The sequence below is a fragment of the Cariama cristata genome, unplaced genomic scaffold (genome assembly GCF_000690535.1).
Source record: "Cariama cristata isolate BGI_N322 unplaced genomic scaffold, ASM69053v1 scaffold44855, whole genome shotgun sequence".
NCBI lineage: Eukaryota > Metazoa > Chordata > Aves > Cariamiformes > Cariamidae > Cariama > Cariama cristata.
Window position 1 is genome coordinate 1755 of NW_009617795.1, and position 14464 is coordinate 16218.

Genomic DNA, 14464 nt, shown 5'->3' on the forward strand with positions numbered 1-14464 from the left:
GTAGGGAAGTTGGCACTGGCCCATTAAGTTTTTTCATTTTTAATACTTTTTTGTCAATCTATATTTGGTATGCATACAATTTCTGTTGTGATTGTATGCTCCTATATTTGTTACAGAATGTAAATATATATACATTCCACACCATACACAAACTCTGGTGAGCACATTATGCATTTGGTTTAATTTCATTTGCACTCTAATATCATCATTTGGATGTAATAACAGCAGTAATATAAGACAAATCAGTTGCGTAACACTTTATTCACTGTAGTCCATTGATTCTTTTGCAGGAGTTTCTTCTTCAGGTGCTGCTGTTTTGGATAGTCAAGGTTATGAAGCTGTTCTGACCGTAGAAGCTAGTGATGAACCACATGGAGTCTTGAATTTTGCTTCCCCATCGAGGGTAGTTTTAATGCCAGAGGAAAACAAAACGGTTCAGCTTTTTATTAACAGAGAATTCGGATCTCTAGGTTTGTATAACAACTCCAAGAGAAAGGAAGTTCTCTTTTGGTAATCATTAGGCAAATGACAGCTGTGACAAGGAGACTGGAAATTTTTAAAAATCTTGGGTATAGTTTATATTTCAGAACTTCTAGGCTTGTTACTGCAGGCCTGGAAACTAAATTTTAGTTAAAACTGGAGCCATAGCCCTCACTTCCACAGCAAGGAATCTGGGAGCTGTGACATAACTAGTCGGCTGTTAGAGTTGCTACCTTTATGTCTAATGAATCTGTCTCAAAGTGTTAGTCTCTCCAGAAGAAATAAAAAACATGAGAAAAGGAGCTTGTGTGGAATGATCGTTCCCACATATTTCCCCTCTAAACTTCCAGAAATTGGCAGCTTAGGAATGTCTTGTGGAAAAAGTTGCATTCAGACCACTGAATTCAGTTTATATCTCCTCTGAGAACCTCTTATTCCATTTAAAATCAATTTGCCTTTTAACATCCATAAAATTAAGTGGTACTTAATTCCAGAATTCAATAATGTGCTGTGTACAAAAATATTTTCTTGTGTTTGTTGCCCATCTCATGACTTCATTGTGAGATAACACATGTAATCGTTTCCGATTTGCCTTTTAGACTATATTGAGATCTCAGTGATAATCCCTCTTAGTTTCTTTTGCTGTATCTGTTTTGGAGTGAAGTAACCAGTTACAAAGAATACTCAAGATCTGGGCACACCACAGATTTGTAGAGGCATTTTAATTACACTTCTATGTTTTCGTATTTCTTTTTTAATATCAATCAGTATCTAATTTACTTTTGGAACAGTACTGAGGAAACCAATACTTTAAGATAAGTATCCATACTAAATGTAAAGTCTCTTACTTAAATTAAAGTCCATCATTATTTATTAAAACTAGGATTCTTTTATACCTTATATTATATTTCATACAGACTAGCTTTGAATTTCATCTGCCATTTTACCTCTAGGATCACTGTCTTTAAATTTGCAACTTGACTTACCCTGGCAGATTAGTGAGACATGGCTTCATTATAACAAAATTATGTCTAGCTTTTTCCCTTGATAACATTTATCAGTATGTCCCCTAAGTTTTATTCTTTACTGAAGTCTATGTCAGTCTGCCTGGGAAGGAATCTAGATTTAATAAGCTGTATTTCCCAGCACTGTCTTTAGAGCCTTTCTCAGATATCAGTCGTTCCTGAAATATTCTGCTTCCCTTGGCACCAAACCTGATATTAATAATACCTTAGGTATCCCAGGTAGTTCTTCAGCAGTGTAATAGTTGTGGTCCACAGCACCTCAAATATCTGAATACGTTTGATCCTGCGGCTTTTTGGGTCCTGTGATGTTGGGCAAATTGCCAGAGGTTGGACTGAAAGCATATTAAAAACAATACAGGGTTCCATTGGCTCCTGATTAATCTTTTAATCATTCTATTTTGCAGGTAGGATTTTTACTTTGTGGGTGATCATTTGATCTCTTTTCTTTGTCTATTCCAATGAGCATTATGTAAGAATCGAAAAAAATACTTTTTTTTTCTTTCCCCCCAAATTAAACAGGTGCTATCAATGTTACGTATGCGACAGTTCCAGGATTGCTCACCTCAAGTAATGAGACAGAAGGGATGCTGGCTGAACCAGGAGCTGATTATGTAGCTGTTTCTGGCTCACTGATTTTAGAAGAAGGAGAAACATCAGCTGCCATAAATATTACTATTCTAGAGGTAAACTCTAAACCCTTTCATTCTATACTGATCTGTATGACGTCAGAAAAGGAATGTTTTGGAACCTAAAGCTTGCAACCTATATATGACTTGAAGCAATATGTTTCATTGTCATTTAGAAAGATGGTTTTTATCTAATGTTAAAATCACAGAAGGACAAATAACAGAAAGCAGCTCTGCTTATGCATAAATGAAATCTAGCTGTGTCACTAAGACTTTACTATCTGATATTCAGAACAGTGTAATTCATTGCTTGCTACAGGCTCTTATTTTCTCAGTGTTTGGGGTTTATGCCCTTAAAATTGAGCAGAAATTTTTTCACAAGAATAGTCTAGTGTCACCACAGAGTCTTTTTCATGAAATATAATGTCTTACTTTATAATTAATTCAAGATAATCAATTTTGCACCCAATAAAAGTATTTCAGGAAAATGTAAAAATAAATTAATTCTAGTGTTGCTATAATATTAGAGACTTCTAGTGTGTTGCTTTTTGGTGACTTCTGTAACAGTTTCTTGAAGGAAAATGAAAAGAGGATGTACTGAATTTGTGTTTTGCAGGATGATGTACCAGAGGTGCAAGAATTCTTCTTGGTTAATTTAACTTCAGTGGAACTCATCATGAACCATTCAACTTCATCCCCACCTAGGCTGGGTAAAGCAATCTATACAGAATTGTCTTTGATTTTTCTTTGATATGAATTGCATGCAGATTATGTTACCCTGGCGTATTATCATTATCCCACATACTTGCCAACTATGCCAATCTGAGACAGGGTATTCTGAAAGAAACATTGTAGAGTAGCAAACATATTCACTATTACACTTGCTTCTTACTTTTTTAAGCTCTCTAAAAACTATAAGGGAATTTTCATAGAGGAGTTAGTAATTAACGGTTGGAGAGCACTATTATCTGAAAAGTTTTAATGGCAGTGTGTTGATCTGATTTTCATTTCCAAGTACATAATAGAAACAAAAAAGTAAAAAAAAAATTACTTTATGTGATTACTTAGTTCACTCTTTTAAAAGTCTTTTTTTATTACTTTTTGTCAACTTTACTTTTAGGAGTCATGTCCTGTGGTTTTCTTGCTCTTCCAGTGAACTTCATTTATCATTTGCTTAGTCAACTCCTCATTCTGCTTCTGAATTCAGTTGCATAGCTGCCATTGGCTTTAAGGACAGTTGGATTATCCTGTGGTACTAGAGACTAGTTGCACTGATTATTTCTAACACCTTCTTCGACTCTTTTCCCTTTTCTTTGCATGCCTATAGAAGGGACAGAGTTAATTCGTTACAGATTGAAAGGTAACTTGCGAGACTCGTTACTGGTTTGTAGAGAGTGAGTTGTGATTAGTTGAGTCTAAAATCTATCTAACATAAAAGTACAAAGGATTTTTCTGAACTAAATTGTGCTAAATGCTGTGTGGTCTCACTTTCTGCTGTAAGGGATTGGCAGTCTCTTTGAATCATGACCATTCAACCCTGCTGTGATATCTGCATTGGGTTAAATGTGCTTAAGATGAACAGATAATAGTTTTAACTCATGAGGCAAAAACTTATCCTTGTAAAATGTCACTATGAATTCTGTTATCAGACTATTTTCTCATCTTGTTTTCCCTGTTGGTATATTTTGATTTGTTATGACTGACGATTTAGCACTTTGTTGATACAATGCATTTGTCCAGGATTTCTAGCAATCTCATACCCTATACAAGGTATTTGAAGTATTTCTAGGAGATGACTAGTATCAAAAGAGATGGGTGTTCTGCACATGGTACAGGCACGTGCAATCAATCCTCCACATCTGGAATATATTGCATGTGCTGTTCTTGTCATGGCCATGTGTGTGCAATATATGGATTAAGTCTGGTATGTCTGTGATGTAGAGTTGAACACACTGAACTTAAGTGACCTTTATTTCTGATCTGAGGCTTCACTGATAAGGAGCAGAAACAGCAAGCATAAAAACAGTTTTGTTGTTTTCTCCATGCTCCTCTTGCTCCCATCTTCCAGAAAAGGTGGAGGAAAGACCCTGACTCAAATACAAAAGTGCAAGGAATTAAAAAAAGGGAAAATGATCAAGACCTGAGAATGATGAAAGAAAAAGGAATAAACTTAATGGATACAAGAAACAGCTAATCTGGAGGAGGGGACAAGGGATCATCAGGGGAGGGGAGGGACGCCAGACATGAAATAAGAGGTCTGATGTTGAACGCAAAGTATTACAGATCCTGGGTGAACTGATCTGACTATGAGACAACAAGGGAAAATGCAGGTTAGGAGTGAAGCTGAAAGGTCTGTAATTGCTAGCATTCCCTCTGGATTTCTAAGCCACAATAACAGTTCTGCTGTTTGTGTAGAGGTTTTGCAGCTACTGCTGATCTTCATTGCTACCTTGTAGTCACAGGTTTGGATTCATGGCAATGACCTTTTACTTCTATTCAGTTTTACCTGAATTGATAGAAATCTTTCCTATGGATGTAAATATAGTACATTTACTACAGATTCTGTGGAGTTTGGTTGTAGAAATTCTTTTCTTCATTTCTTTTTAAGTCTTATTAAAAGTAAGTTGAAGTAAATTAAGGTAGTCAGGTGGTGCTGTTGTCTGAACAAATTAAGGCACTATTTTTTCAGAAGAATCAAGTTCTGACTGTCAAGTTCTGGTCCCTGAAATTAGTGGACATTTCTGGCATTAATGTGTTATTCACTATTTTCACAGTGCAATACGTACAATAATATTTCCGAGTTACTGTGAAGATACATAGATCTTTATAGAGCAATAGAATGTTACAGTATATAAAGAACCTACAACGAAATTAATAATTCTGTATTTATAGCAGAATCTGCGGTGTGTGCCAGTGAGGTTTATGATCAGGCACTGAAACATGAAAAGGAGATGAACTACTCGATCATTTATTATTCTTTCTTACTCATTTTCCCTCCCATGTTCAGAATGTCACTGTCTGCAAAATGTTGAATGTCATCATAATAAACACACACGATGAAGATACATTAAGATTCCCTGACAAATCTTGCTTTTGAAATTTCCTAATTTTTCTGTGCTGTGTTTTACTTTCTAAATTTTCTTTAGTCTTTTTTGTCTGCGTTATTAAATGTAACAGTGGTAATTCAAGCCACTGTGTTGCAGTTCTAATAGTAAGGTGGTAAGGACAGATTTTCTGTGAACCTTTCCAATTTTCTTGCCCACTAGCATTTTCTCCTCCACATTTTGGAAACAGAAAATTATGTAGTTCTACAAAATTAGTAGAGATTTGCAACATGCTTCTATTATTCTTCAAAATCATGAAAATGAACTTCATTCTTCTTTCATTTTTGTCCTCTTTTCATTTTAGATGTGGAAGGTTTAGCTTCTCAAATTATTATTGATGCTAATGATGGAGTAAGCGGAGTTATTGAATGGGAAAGTACCAAGTAAGTCTTGTCTCCTTGAAGAACTGACTGTGTCGGTTAGTGATTGAGGTTGCCCAATTATTTTCATTTTCAGTTAACAGTACAACTCCTGTTAAAAATAGGGCCAAATCTTTGAGATGGCAAAGCATCATTGAATTCAGTAAAACTGGGAAGTGTAAGATGATTCCCACACTGAAACCCGACATCTACAGTACGTTTACTCAGAAATCTTTTGCTGCCTTGTACTTACTTTCACTGCTGTACTTTCATGTTGTGAACTTGCATCACTCCCCCAGCCTCCATCCAGTGTTCCAGCCTCTGCATCCATGTAAGTGTACACACTGACATCTCTCAGATCTTTTTCTCTCACTAATTTCCAGGAGCTAAGAAGAGGCATCCATGAACATAGGCTTAATCTGCCACTAATAAACTGGAAAAAAGGCACAACCTCTTATATCTCAGTTCCATTTAGATAAAAAACAGAGGGAAACAGGTTGTGCTAGACAATTGTAATTATGCTGATACTGTAATTATGCCTTTTCTTATAAAGCAGAGGGAATGATTTGAAGTGAAAACATAACAACTACCTACCATCTTATTCAGATGAACCTGCTCAGTAAGCTCTGAGAATTTTTCTTGCTTTTTGTTTTAGTTTTGAAGTTAATGAATCTCATGGGAATCTGACAATAACAGCATACCGAAGCAGAGGATCATATGGCAATGTGTCTGTGTTTTTTTATGCCCAAAATTTGGAGGCACAGCTGGGTTTGGATTTTAATGTGACCTCAAGGGTAAGAAGCAAATTCTAAATCATTCCTGCAGCTTCCTCAAAAGAATGTCTTCTGGTTTATTCTGCAGAATGATCAGTATTGTAGCTAGATTTTTCAGCTTGTTTAAATTGCTTTGGATGTCTGAATACAGTGAGATAAAATTAGTCATCTTATTTTACTGTTTCTTTTTAAATACTAAAGTATTTTTAAAAGTAAGATGCATTGTAAACTTTCAAACATCTGTCTCAAATACGATTTTGCTTAGACAAGAGCAGATAAGATTTCGTATAAGGTTTCATATTCTTTTACAACAGAACTTTCCAAGTAAATTGCTCTTGCTTGTCCTCATTCTGTAATGTGGTGAACTTTTTTACTTCTGTTTCAGTTTATAAGATTATAGCTCTTCTTGCCTACTCTTCCTTCCTATTTAAGACAATCCTGTTTACCTTAGTTGAAAAATTCTATGTATATTAACAGCTGTTAAGTATTCAATGCTTTCTGTGTTTCAATGCTAGACTCTTTTTTTTGCTGATGGAGAAAGGAATAAATCTGTTGTTGTTACAATTTTTGATGATGATATTCCTGAAGGTGATGAGAAGTTCCAGTTAATTTTGACAAATCCCTCTCTGGGGCTGGAATTAGGGGAGAACACAACAGGTAAAACTTAGCTTTGATGTTCTTATTCTTTGGAATTTTATAGCAGTCATTTTAATTTCGTTCTTTTGAATAGTCATATTTCAGAATACACTCTTGCCCTGCTGTGTTAGATCTTTATACTCCTTTGGAAAGTTCTTAAACATCCCTATGAAATCTGTGCAATTAACAAGATAATAGGTAAAATAAGGAATCAAAAAGTGTAAAAGTGAGCTTTTTAATAAGAGAGTCTAGATTCTTCCTGTGTAGAAATCTTCCTAGATAAAGTAAAATACATCTTCTTTTCAAGTAATATCATGGACGTGAAAGCATTATATGTACACTAAAGGAAGAATGGATTTGTATTTATATGTATTTTATTTGTATATATGTACAGTTATATTTTGCTATGTTAATTAAAGAATATTTCCATTATTTATTTCTCAAAAGCCACAATTACTATACTTGCCAATGATGATGGCCATGGAGTTCTGTCATTCAATAACAGCGATCACTTCTTCCTAAGAGAGCAAACAGCTCTCCATTTGATGGAAAGTGTTGCAGTATTAAATATTATTAGAGAACCTCCTCAGGGGATATTTGGCACTGTGACTGTTCAATATCTTGTAAGTGAAATTAATTCTTCAGAGGCATCAGTGGATTTGACCCCTTCTCAAGGATATATTGTGCTGGAAGAGGGAGTCAGATTCAAGGTAATATGATAGTTATTACAAAGAAGTGAAGAAAGCTTTTCTGAAATTGTAGGAAATATTTCAGAAATGTCTGTGTTTTTTCTTGTATTTATTTTTTTCTTATGTTTTCCTTCATTCTCAGAGCAAATTGAGTCATGGGAGTGGGAGTGGATAAAAATTAAATGTGCTCTTCTGTAGATGTTTCTGTCTTTGTAATAGTTGAGGTAAATTGAAAGCAATATAATGGATGTATAATGTTTATGTATGCACAGGAACTTTTCTGTGTACGTATTCAGCATGTAGCTGAAACACAAACTTCGAAATGAAGTGATAATTTACAAGTGTAAATAGTTATGGTTGAAGTAAAAATCCCGTGCTGTAAGGTGACACTTCAGCTGGTCTGAACCAAACAGAGTATGCTGCAACAAATGCAAAAAGTGAACAACTCTCAGAGTCTTAGGAATAGAAAATGACTTATTTTTCTGGGAGTGTTAAACTCACTGCCTCTATACTGTCCCCACAAGAATGTCAGCTAAAAAATGAGCTAAGATAAGTTTGTGAAGTTTAATGGCAGTTTGTTTCTTTTTTATTTGATTTTATTTTATTTTGTTAGTGAAGCTAGGGTCAGTAACAGGTTGGTATATTATGGCTAGTGGGATAGAATCTGAAACAAACCTTTCTAGAAACACAGGTTTTCAGTTTAAATGCATTTGACGCCACAGTTCTGGCCAATGTAGCATATTTGTGCGAAGTCAAAGACTACTTCTTAAGACATTATCTAAATATGGTTTATTGCAGAAATAAACAGGGATCTAGAAGGTTGTAAGCTCCAGTTTAGTTCCAGATCCATCCTTACCCTTTTTTTTTTTTTTTTTTCCTATAGCAAAGCTATGTGTACCTCTGTAAATTTTGCCTGTTTATGTAGTGGGAGGGATGACGACAAGCTCCAAATGACAGTAGAAACACCTACCTCTTTCTAGATAGTTCTCTGCTAATTTGAGACCACCTTGAGTGGATCCTGTTCTCATCCACAGTGGTGCAGCAGAGGGAAAGAAGCATCAAGAAGAGAGAAAGTATTTCAAATATCCCTCTATTCTTGCCTTTTGTCCTTCTTTCTTTCCAGTACCAATAGTGGAGTTACCCTGTTGCCCTGGAGCTAGTTTAGTTGCCAACTACAGTAAATTAAAACCAACTTGATCGAGCTGCTTTAGGGGATTAGGTAGCTGAATAGGGACTATGAATTACCAAGGAATGCGTGGAATAAATAGAGAATTGAACTATGAAAAAAAGATCAAAAACTATTACATTTCAGAGGGTCTTAGGATGAGAGGAAGAGAAAGGAGAAGGAAAAAAAAAAGTGGATATGCTCATCTGAGTGTTGCACCAATGGAGGTCACCAGACAGGTGACTTTAGAACTCAGCCTGCACCATCTTTGCCTCCTGTCCTCCCCAGTTTCAAGAGCTGCTATTCTCCTGCTGTACTATCCAAAGGTGTAGAGTGAAAGAGCAGAAAGAGCAGCATGGTCTGATAGGGTTGTGTCATCATTAGCCATCAAGTCTCAGCAACTTTCCATGCTTGTTTTCTTGTCAGACACTGCATATTTCTGCAATACTGGATGAAGAACCAGAAATGGATGAGCACTTTGTTGTCACCCTGTTCAATCCAACTGGAGGAGCCAGACTGGGCACAAGAGTGCAAACTATGATTACTGTATTACAGAACCAGGCTCCCCTAGGGCTTTTCAGCATCTATCCCGTTACAAACAGGTACTAAACACTGATTCAGTTAAAAAGAGATTTTTCATATTCAATAGAGAAGGTATCTCTCTACAATTTTGTTTTTGATTAATCCCTTTAAAGAAATTCAACAATCCAATTGTAATGTAATTTTGAAAAGTACACTATATGTCAAATACTATTACTGCTATACAAAAGAACAGAAAAACACTTGAATTGGACTATTGATCATTAGAAATGTCAATTTCTCTATGGATTTTTTCATAAACCAGTACTTCATTAGTCCTTGAACATTGCACTAATAGTGATCTGTGTTAAGAGCTCCAAACCTCTGATCAGTGCCCAGAGAGTCATACATTTTACAATTTATTTCTGTTTTTAAGCTTGTGTGAGATACATCATCACTCAGGGCTGTTTTTCAGAAGCGAATCTCAACCATATGGAATGACATTTTCAAAAATCATTCAGTTTAAATCGTACAGCTGGTATGTTAAATTTCAGGCTGACTTAAGGTTTTGTTGAATTTCCTAGGATTTTGCCAAGGTAAAAAGTAAGAAACATTGAACAACCTTAATTAATGTAGTTATCAGTCCGTCAGACAGCAAAACCAGTTAGTAATATTTTCTTTTTATTTCTGTTGTATGTTCTGCACTGGAATTGTACTGTAAGAATCTTCTTCGTATACTATAAAAATAATAAGTTTTTTCTTTATTTTCACAATTCTCACATTTAGGACAAATTTCCTCATAACTGAAGAAGCCAACACTACAGTTTATTTGAAAGTTTCACGGAGTAATGGGCTCAACGTGTCTGTGAGTGTTGAGTGGGAGACATTGTCGGATACTGCATTTGGCATCAGTACGTTCATTTTATCCAGAGTGTCCGCTGCTTTTGTCAGAGGGGAGATAGCAAGAGACTAGCCAAACTTACAGGAGGTGTAACTTTGGAATGTAAATTCATGTATTCAGGCTTGATCACATTAATTAATATTTTTCTGAGCATGTCAAAATTCATGAGATAAAAGAGCTTAGCTGCTTAAGAGTCACCCTGTCATCAGCCATTTCTGCCAGCATTTCAGTAATCTGTATTGCTCTACTTGCTGCTTATATGAACATTATTGTCACTAGATTTTTGTTTAATACAACCTGTTCTTTACTAGTTATAACTTTGGATTTTTCTACTGTAGTATAACAGACACACTTCACATAAACATTAGTCTGAAAAAATACCACTGCACTTTTTCTGTCATATCTCCCAGTGTACCTGCTGAAATGCATTTGTGGGATTGTCAGGCTGTAATTTTGTGAACACTTCAATCTGGTCCAAGTTAGGCCTGCCATTAAAGGAAGCTATCGTTCCATCTGTCCTGCTTGTTCCCATTTCCAGGCTAAGAGTTTTTTGTTCCGGTACTGATATGTATATAGCTGCTCACTGATCCAGACTGAAACTAACAAGGCAAAAAAGGAAATGCCTGATTTTGAACATGGATGAATACCCTGTCTGGCTCAGCAGCTCATCTAACCTATGTGTGCGATTGGGAGTTTACCTCTTGGAGTTTAATTCTGACAACAGAGTGCTTTTTTCTGTAAGCCAATTGAATGGCTTAGGCAGTATAAGAATCTTAGTGGCATGACTGCTTGTTTTGATGAGGGGGAGGAGGACAAACACACACATTTTGTAGTTTCTTTGTCACTTTTTTCACTAGTTGCTATCAAGCTAATTTTCTCACTAGCTAAATTCCAAACTGAATCATTCTGAATTAGACTCAAATTGCCTATGCATCTTCCAATTGTAATATATAAAGAATACATTTATTTTCTAACTCTTATTGTGTCCTCAGAACAGTAACATTTCCATGCATTTACAAACACTTGTACCAATTATTTAGAGACAACTTCAACATTTGCGATACTAGGTCTGGTTTTGGCAAGTAAATAATGAAAATGGTGTTGAAAAAGACCTCAAGAATAAACAGTATTTTCTTTTACTATATTGCAGGAGGTAGTATCAGTGTCCTGTCTGTCTTGCAAAGTTTTGTGGAAGAGTCAGCGTCTAGCTGGTGTTTCTTTACATCGGGAGAAATCCTCTATGGTGTTCTGTTGCGTACGCCTCCAGCTACGTTTTCTACTGTCTACCAGTGGAAAGGAGTTTTTGTTCCTGTTGAGGTAATTGTTTGCTTGCAAACACCAAGCATGCTACTTAAGAAAGAATTTAAATCTCGATTTTACTTTTTTATTCCTCTTTCAGAATTTCAGTATGTGGAATCCTAAGAGCTGTGTGTCTTTCCAAATCCGTGCCTCTCCGTACCTTGTGATTACTCATGGAGGAGCCAGGCAGGGAGCTTCCAACAACAGTGTGTATGCATTCATGCCTGGACGCAGACTGTTGAAGGTAAATCTGTTTTACTTACAAAATCATAAAATAATGGGGTTAGAGAAGACCTCAGGAGGTCCTCCTGTCCAGCCATGTTTTAGAAAAAAGCACGCTGTGCCTAGCTAGCTTGGGGCCCTAACACTCTGCATGACTTCAATGATGTAAGTTTTTACAGCTGGTTGTCTACTGTGGTTTTATATTTATATTTTGGGGGTGGGGGAAAATGACCTGGGAATTGAGGAAAGAAATTGTGGAGTAATCAAGTCATAGAACATTTTCTGAAAAATGTGTGATAAGTTATATTAATTTTGTAAATTAACCCCACATATATAGACACATTTTTCAAATTGTAAAATTACATATAACTAATTTTATAGATTTTTTATATAGTTTTATATGTAATTTTGCAAATTTTGTATGTATATAAGCTTGTCACTTGAAGTGACTTCCAAACAGCATTTTTGTCATATTTCCCTCACAGATACAGACTCTCTCTATCCTGGATACCAGACATGTGAAACACTTTGCTGTGGATGAAGATGACTATTTGATTTTTGTGAGTGACACAACCAGTTCCAGTTCCATCCAGGTTAGAATATACTTGTCTTCCCTGGCTTTGAAGTGGGTAGTTTGGTTAGCTTTGAGTTTGAAATATGAAGGGATAATAAAAAAACCTATAAGTATATATTTCTGAAAAATTACTTACATTGGTATTATGGATTTATAAGGCTTAAAATTCTAACCTTGTTTAAATGTAGCAATACTCTCTACATTAACATATAATTTACACTTGGTTTGATTTTATTGCTACTGTTGCTTCTCTTTAGAAATTTAACATGTTAAACACCTATAAGAACAGAAATAGCTTCTGACCATAAACCTATTCATCTGAAGAAAAGCCACAGCTGCTTGCAGTAAGGTAGTTACTTACCAGTATGCTTCTACTTTAATGTAGGGTACACCTTAGAAATAAGTAATTCAGTTCAGTATAAGTCTTCCCAGTTTTTCATCATGACAGTTAATTTATCTTCCTTAGTGCTAATTATGAATATATAATGAAAAAATATTTTGTATTCCCACAGGTTTTCCAGTGGAATAAAGATATATTTGTGCTGCATCATCAACTTCCACTTTACAGAGCTCTGAACATAGCCTTGTTTCCCAGAGGAGGCATTATGTACCTGTTAGTTTCTTTGTCAAATACCAGCCAGAACATGCTCTTGTACCAATGGTTGAATAATGAATTTAGGAATCTTCATCAATTACCAGCAAAAGAGATAAAACATATGGATGCCTGGATTTCTGGATCTGATATCTATTTAATTATTGCAAAAGGTACTTAGCAGAAGGAAAACACTGAGTTTGCTAAGTATGTGCTGGCTTGTTTGGTAGCAAAGGTATTTGGGGTAAAGGAGTTTAGATAAAGTATTACTGGGGAGTGACAATTCACTGATAAGCGTTTTATCAAAATAATCCCTATTATGTCCCTCAGAAAATACAAGTATTGTGTTTATTCTCAAATACTTGTGAAACTAATGAAATATTTTCCCAAGAACAATGGGAAATAAAAAGTTTATTCATCTAGCTGCAGATTGCACCTTTTCTAAGGTTTTCTGAGCTTTGTGATATGCGAAGATCATTGATCAGCAAAGTATATGTATTTTTTATTGCAAGTATGACATTTTAGGCATTGTTTTATGACTGCATCCCTATGCCTATTGAAAAGTTTATGTTGCAGTCCATAGGTTTCTTTGCAGTTGGCTGTTGTCTACTGACAGTCTTAGTGTTCTTTTATGTGAATGTGTGCAGAAAAGCCCTTAAATTATGTCAGTGGATGAATCATCCCATGGAGATCAGTCATACTATGAAGTTATGCAGCAAGTAAAAAGGAAAATATAATCATTGGTCTCACTTTGTAATTAAAGCTGCCAAACTGCCTTTTGAATGGCCACCAGTGTGCGATTTAACTAACAGGCAGCAAGATAATGTAAGTTTTGTCATTTTGCTTCTTTGTAGAATCTGGAAATTCTTCTGAAATTTTCATCTGGGAAACAGGGCAGTCTACCTTTAGACACTTTCAGTCTCTTCCAGTCTGTGCTGTAAGAAACATACATGTTTTCATGCCTCCTTCTGGTTTAGGTAAGACTTAAATGCTTGATTAACCTGATCTCCTTCTATGGCAAGGTGACCCACCTTGTGGATGAGGCAACGACTGTGGATGTTGTCTACCTAGACTTTAGTAAAGCCTTTCACACCATTTCCCACAGCATTCTCCTGGAGAAACTGGCTGCTCATGGCCTGAATGGGTGTACTCTTTGCTGAGTAAAAAACTGTCTGGATGGCCAGGCCCAAAGAGTGGTCGTGAATGGAATTAAATCCAGTTGGCAGCTGGTCACCAGTGGTGTTCCTCAGGGTTTGGTATTGGGGCCAGTTCTGTTTAATATCTTTATCAGTGATCTGGACGAGGGGATCGAGTGTGCCCTCAGTCAGTTTGCAGATGACACTGAGTTGGGTGGGAATGTTGATCTTCTTGAGGCTAGGAGGGCCCTACAGAGGGACCTGGACAGGCTGGATTGATGGGCTGAGGCCAACTGTATGAGTTTCAACAAGGCCAAGGGCCAGGTCCTGCATGGGGGTCACAACAACCCCATACAACGCTACA

General features: G+C 36.1%; 1 protein-coding gene across 1 annotated transcript in view; it reads left to right on the forward strand.

The window, feature by feature from the left end:
* The window catches only part of LOC104162003 (G-protein coupled receptor 98-like), a gene marked incomplete at its 5' end in the record, with an annotated part of 14334 nt that extends 1307 nt beyond the window's left edge, over window positions 1-13027 (forward strand). Inside the window, 13 exons of the mRNA XM_009700628.1 lie at window positions 291-470; window positions 2025-2188; window positions 2748-2841; window positions 5540-5618; window positions 6250-6388; window positions 6883-7024; window positions 7451-7713; window positions 9284-9459; window positions 10163-10287; window positions 11428-11594; window positions 11677-11782; window positions 12284-12391; window positions 12885-13027. Coding sequence (XP_009698930.1) covers window positions 291-470; window positions 2025-2188; window positions 2748-2841; window positions 5540-5618; window positions 6250-6388; window positions 6883-7024; window positions 7451-7713; window positions 9284-9459; window positions 10163-10287; window positions 11428-11594; window positions 11677-11782; window positions 12284-12339 — 1691 coding nt within the window. The remainder of the gene's footprint in view (window positions 1-290; window positions 471-2024; window positions 2189-2747; window positions 2842-5539; window positions 5619-6249; window positions 6389-6882; window positions 7025-7450; window positions 7714-9283; window positions 9460-10162; window positions 10288-11427; window positions 11595-11676; window positions 11783-12283; window positions 12392-12884) is intronic.
* Between the last annotated feature and the right edge of the window lie 1437 nt (window positions 13028-14464).